Raw genomic sequence first — 5831 nt, 5'->3', positions numbered from 1 at the left:
ATTTAATGGACAAAACGCCAACATCATGGAAGTTCTAAGGTAGTTTCTGGTAGACATGACATGGAGTTTGTTCCCATACTATACTTTGCTAAAAATGTATGCCTAAGTCCTTTTTACCCAACTTTTAAATTATACATAGCAATATAGTTTGTGTGAATTCATATGCACAAATTTAGTTCCAAAGGGTAGGTCTGATTTTCCATCACAATAAAAAGGTTGGTCTGGGATTGCTATGTATGTACTCATTGCAATATGTAAGAACCTTTCTCAAGTACCAGCTATAACTAATATTTGGTAACTAAGTTTGTATCCTATTTGGTATTTATTTATTTTTTGGGTAAGGTAAGGATAGTTTTCATTCACCCACAGTATTGTGAGCTGATCATTACTCTAACCTCTTATTGACCAAGTTAAGAGGTATCCTTTTTACTATTCCAGGAATCTCATATAAGCTTCAAATCATGAGTGAAGAGATTCCTAATTCAACTATGGGGGAAGGAAAATTTGATCCTAAAAGTAATGCCATTTTGAAAGCCCCAAAATATATAGAGAGATGTAAAGCATACATGAGCTACCAAATTTGGTGTATAATGCCAAGTCATCTTGTCCACATGGCAATAAATTTGAGAGTGTGGAAAAGATTCCTCTAGATGGACATGTAAGAATCCTTGCTCCAAGAATATGAAAAAATAATTTAACCCCCTCAACATATTAATACAACAAGGGTTTAAAAATACACAATTGGTATCCGAGAAGGTCTTGGCTGATTATGATCTGGATTGGATAGAAATCGACTTGAATTGACCCTGATATTGATGTTTTAATGCCTCTTAGGGTTTTCTTGTGTAAGTATCAGATGATTGGAATTTGATCAAGTGGCACTTGTGTAACACACAAAGGAGGTAAAATGATGGCCCTACACCTTGTGAAATATGAAAAACCCACACTTATTGATGGCTGTGTGAGTGTGACTCTTCAATGGCGGCCATGCAACCAGACAATGACCTCTCTCTCTCTCTCTCTCTCTCTCACACACACACACACACACACACATATCTATCAATGGTACAATTACAACAACAGCAACAAATTCAGCTTTTCCCAACTTCAAGGGTTTGGAACTGAAGCATCCCTATGCCTCTATTGAATATGATCATTCCACCTCAATCGAATTTCTCCAAGCTTATCAGGGATCAGGACAACTCCTAAATCAACTCTAATATGTTCATTTTTTTACTTTATCTTTCATCATTTAGCCACTCATCCATCTTAATATCCCCATCTCTTCTACACATAATTTATCTACATGATACTTTTTAATTGTCCAACACTTTATCTCATACATCATATTCGATCGTACAACAGTCATAAAATTTTTCTTTAAACTTTAAAGAAATACGTCAATCACATAATATTTTGGTCGCACATCTTCACTTCATCCATCCCACTTTAATTCTTTGTAAAACATCATTTTCTATATCACTTTCTTTATTTATAGTTTATCCTAAATATTTAAAATAGTCACTTACGATCTCTCTTCTTAATTTTCATCATATTGTTTTCCATCATATATAATGTGATTAAAGTTATGTATCACGTACTCTAGCTTTGATCTACTTTTAAAACCTCTTGTTCTAACACATCAATCAATGGTATCATCTACAATCAAACACGGTCTGAATTGATAAATGATAAGCCATTCTTGATACCTCCCTACACCCTTAGAGCACTGAATCCAAAACATAAGACACTTTTTTTTTTGACAAGGATGCATGCAACAGTTATCCACCTGTCGACGTGTGCCCGTTATCCTCCTATAACGTCGTCATCATCTCCTCGCAAGTAGTCTGTAAATTCACGTTACACACCACACATTTGACGGCGCCGTTATCTTCTGTCCGAAACGACTATAAAATTAACTGAGGCTGAGAGGAGAGAAAGATTCCTGAGAGTCTTCAAAGGTAGCAGTTCGAGAGAGAGAATGTATATTTAAGCACAAAAGAGATCCAAGAAGAAAAGCCGCGTCTCTCTTAACAGCTTTACGCTTCGATCTTGTTTCCTAAAACCCTAATCTCATTTCAGAAAAAACCCTCTAGTTTCGCTCTGTTTCAACGACTCTGTTATCGGAATTCGTCTTGAATTGGGAATACGGGATACTTTACGGTGGTTTTTCATCAGATTGGTTGAGATCCGACCGTATATCAAGTCAATATCTTTCGGGTTTCAGATTCTGTGTTGTATGATTTCCCGCCTGAAGATCAGATTTTTCAGGCGAAGAACAAGGGATTCTCGTCGAAGACTTGGGTAAGGTGCGTTTTGTTGCATTTATTATGATTGTCTTGGTTTTGTCGATCAATGGATCTTTTTTTTCTTTCTTTCTTTTTCTGATCTCTGTTTGTCAAAATTGTGGTCATTTCGCGGTGTTTTAGTGTTTTGGTCGGAGCGTTCGTTGGAGTTTCTTTCTATCGTATTCGAGAGTTTTGTCGCCGAAAGTTCCTCGGTTCTGTATGTGATGAGTGAAGATCACGGAGTATTTTGGGGATTAGGGATTTCGACTTTCTGTCTGATCCTTGACGACATAGGATCTTTAGGATTTCGGAGTCCGTTGGTGTCTGGATTTAGAAATTGCTCTGGTTTAAAACCTAACATAGTTGATGCACTTGTGACGGTAATTCTTCATTTGATTTTTTTTTTTCCTTAATTAATCCCCCCAACATTTTCTTTCAGACTATCGAAATTCAAGTCTTTTGTTTATAAGAGCTTCTTAGTGGCCGGATTGCTCTTTCAGTGCAGCTTATTTTATCATTCCGTTCAGTTCTCATCTTTCTTTTAAAAATTTGACGAATTGGCTGGAATTGATTGTCAAAATCTGCAATTACTGAAGAGAAAATGCAGTCCAGAACCCGAGTCTGTGATGCCGAAATCTACTCATGCGGCTTTGATCAAATTCCGGATTCTCTTGTCCTCATCGTCCTCAACAAGCTCGCTGACATTAGGTCTCTTGGCCGCTGCTCTGCAGTCTGCAGGCGGTTAAATTCCCTTGTGCCCTTGGTTCAAGATGTCTACATCAAGATTGACGAGGTTGTAACTATCAATGGAGACAATGATGAGAGCCCATACTGCTCTTCCCATAAACCCCGTAACTTCTTCTCCAACATTCTCAAGTACATGTTCTTTAGCCTCATCAAGCCTTTTCACAATATGCGCAACAGCAACAACACGAACAAAACACTTCTTCCACAAGTATCTCAAAGCACTCTTGATCAAGTCCTAAAGAATTTCCATTACATCCAGAACCTATGGATTGAATTGCCAGGGGCAGATGTTTGTACTGAAGATGGAGTTGTTCTAAAATGGAAAGCCGAGTTTGGAAGCACCCTACAAAACTGTGTTATTTTAGGAGGTACCCAGATAGATTTGAAGCCAGTTGCAGAACAAGGATTGCTTGAAGACAATGGCATACCCGAATCATTTTACACGAATGGGGGTTTGAAATTGCGTGTGGTGTGGACTATTAGCTCATTGATTGCTGCTTCGACGAGGCATTATTTACTGGAACCGATAATAAGAGACCATCCAACACTGAAGACTGTTGTTTTCACGGATGCTGATGGGCAGGGGACTCTGAGCATGAGCGGCGAGCAATTGAGGGAGTTCAAAGAGAAGCCTTTGGCTGCCTCAGCATCCTCAAAACGGACCCAAGTTCCAGCTTCAAACATGAAATTGAGATATGCTCCATATTTGGAGCTCCCTGAAGGAATTGGAATGCAAGGTGCAACATTAGTGGCCATCAAGCCATCGGGAGAAGGCAGCGGGACAAGCAAAAAGGAGGTGGAGGCATTTGTTTCTGGAGCATTTGACGGTCCATTCAAAGCAGCTGTAAAGACATTGGTGAAACGTAGAACATACCTTTTGGAGATGAATGGATTCTAGATTCGTCTCACATACTCCATTCACAGTTTGGTTCTTAATTTGTTTTAGGTAAAATTAAGTCAGAATCTTCATCAAATCCCAACCATCTGTAATTTTTTTTATGGAAAAAGAAAGTCCAGTGATTGTGTTCTGGAGAAGAGTTGTATTTTCTGCCTTTTCGGGTGTGTCCCAGCTCCCTTCTGTAGTTCTATACCCTCTCTGGCCTCTGCTGCTATGTACAGTAAGAATGGTTTGATTGTATTTGTTTATATAATATTTTAACATGTATGGAGTACTGTTGTGAGAAAAATGGGCAAATTCCCTATTCATTTGTCATATAAAACCATCGATAGCTGTTGATTTTTCTTCTGAATTGTATTTGCATTTGAATTGTATTTGCATTTGCCGATAGGATGATGGGGCTGGGATCTTCCACTTAATTGGTTGTGTTTTGGTTGATATGAGCTAAACTTAGGTTTCTATCTTCCGTTGCTGTAATATAGATATCAAAGGAAATTGCACTTGAGATTGCTTCAGTTCATCCCTGTACTTCATGCCAGCTGAAGAATTATTATGAGAGTTTTTTCCCCGCCTCCCACCAATTGTTGGATATGAAATATCTTTTGCCAAAATCCACGTGGATCTTAGATGTTGGCTAGAACATGTAGAAGTTTTTCTTTAATGGTATGGAACAGATGGAAGTTAAGAATTGCAATTCATATCCCACACCTTTTGAACTGCAATTCATCTCCCCCACCTACCTACAATGGAGAGAGTTAGGTCTGCACTTGTGGTATTACCGTTATTAACATGTCAACTACCTTTCTATGATCATTCTAGATGAGAAGATTCATTTTTAATTGAACCCAAGAAAGAAAGGATGAACTAATGCTTTAATTACTTCCCCCTAAATCTTCTTTCTGCGACAAGAGGTATCTGGTATTCTGGTGACCTGCCTGTGATAGCTTGTGGTACCAGGGTGTCGGAACAAGATTTTGAACTCGACATTTCCTCTAGTATGGACCATAGTTAGCAAATTCGGATTCGGGAATTATTCAGGCGGAGAATTATTCGATTGATTAATTTAAGGATTCGGTTAAAAAAGCTGTCAAAAAAGCGGACAAAATAAAAATCAGAATCAGATTCGGATTTGAGAATTATTCGATTAAAAAAATAAAAGTCTGGCAAAAAATTCGGATATTATTTTCATAGTTTATTGTATATTTTTTATTTATCAAGTTATTAACTTGATTTGTATACTTAGAAAGAGCAAATTACTTTATATAATAAAGTAAAAAACTATGAAAAAATTATCATTGAGCGATGGAAGCAATGGTTATTGTAATCCAATTTCTACTTATGAAATAGATTAGGCCCCAAAAGAGTGAAAGCAAGATTACAACTACAATAAAACAAATAAATAAATTGACCACAAAAAATTTTCACTATCATTTTGCTTGGGTTCACAAGACCCATATTGCACTAAGACGCATTAATTTTTCAAAATTAAAGCAACAATATAAAAGAAGATTGATTGATACGGCGATATGAATCTGTCCTGGTCCCCCAGAACCTCAAATTATCCATCAAGGCTTGATATCTCCCCTATCTTAGGATGAACTGATGAAGTTATGAGAAGAAATGAAACAAAGAGTAGATTCGTACAATTGTTACAGAAGAAATTAGGTAGAGAAAAAAGATGGGAAGAAGGAGGCGGAAATTTGTGGGAAAAGAAGATGAAAAAAAAAAAAACTATTTCGGTGGTGGGTACCGTGGGTTTCATATATGACGTTTTTTTTTTTTTAATACTGTTTAAGTGGACCGAATAATTCGGTTCGGCCCAAATTATTCACGTTTTAAATTCAAATTAGTAAAAATCATATTTTTTTACGGAATTTTATTTTTAATTTGGACTCGGT

General features: G+C 37.1%; 1 protein-coding gene across 7 annotated transcripts; it reads left to right on the top strand.

Annotated features, from left to right (window-relative positions):
- The first annotated feature begins 1930 nt into the window (after positions 1–1930).
- LOC122090121 (F-box protein At4g18380-like) lies at positions 1931–4222 on the top strand. Of its 7 annotated transcripts, none has more exons than XM_042659970.1 (2): positions 1931–2304; positions 2885–4222. In XM_042659970.1, exon 2 carries the CDS (start codon positions 2890–2892, stop codon positions 3931–3933), a length of 1044 nt encoding a protein of 347 aa, XP_042515904.1. In that variant the 5' UTR covers positions 1931–2304; positions 2885–2889; the 3' UTR covers positions 3934–4222. The 7 variants fall into 7 exon arrangements, with proteins under 7 accessions (XP_042515904.1, XP_042515901.1, XP_042515900.1 ...); XM_042659967.1 differs by having other exon boundaries at positions 2728–4222; XM_042659966.1 differs by having other exon boundaries at positions 2430–4222.
- Positions 4223–5831: the final 1609 nt, after the last annotated feature.

This window comes from Macadamia integrifolia, chromosome 9, assembly GCF_013358625.1.
Source record: "Macadamia integrifolia cultivar HAES 741 chromosome 9, SCU_Mint_v3, whole genome shotgun sequence".
Taxonomy (NCBI): domain Eukaryota; kingdom Viridiplantae; phylum Streptophyta; class Magnoliopsida; order Proteales; family Proteaceae; genus Macadamia; species Macadamia integrifolia.
Note: the sequence above shows the minus strand (reverse complement) of the source record. Positions and strands in the feature narration are given on the sequence as shown.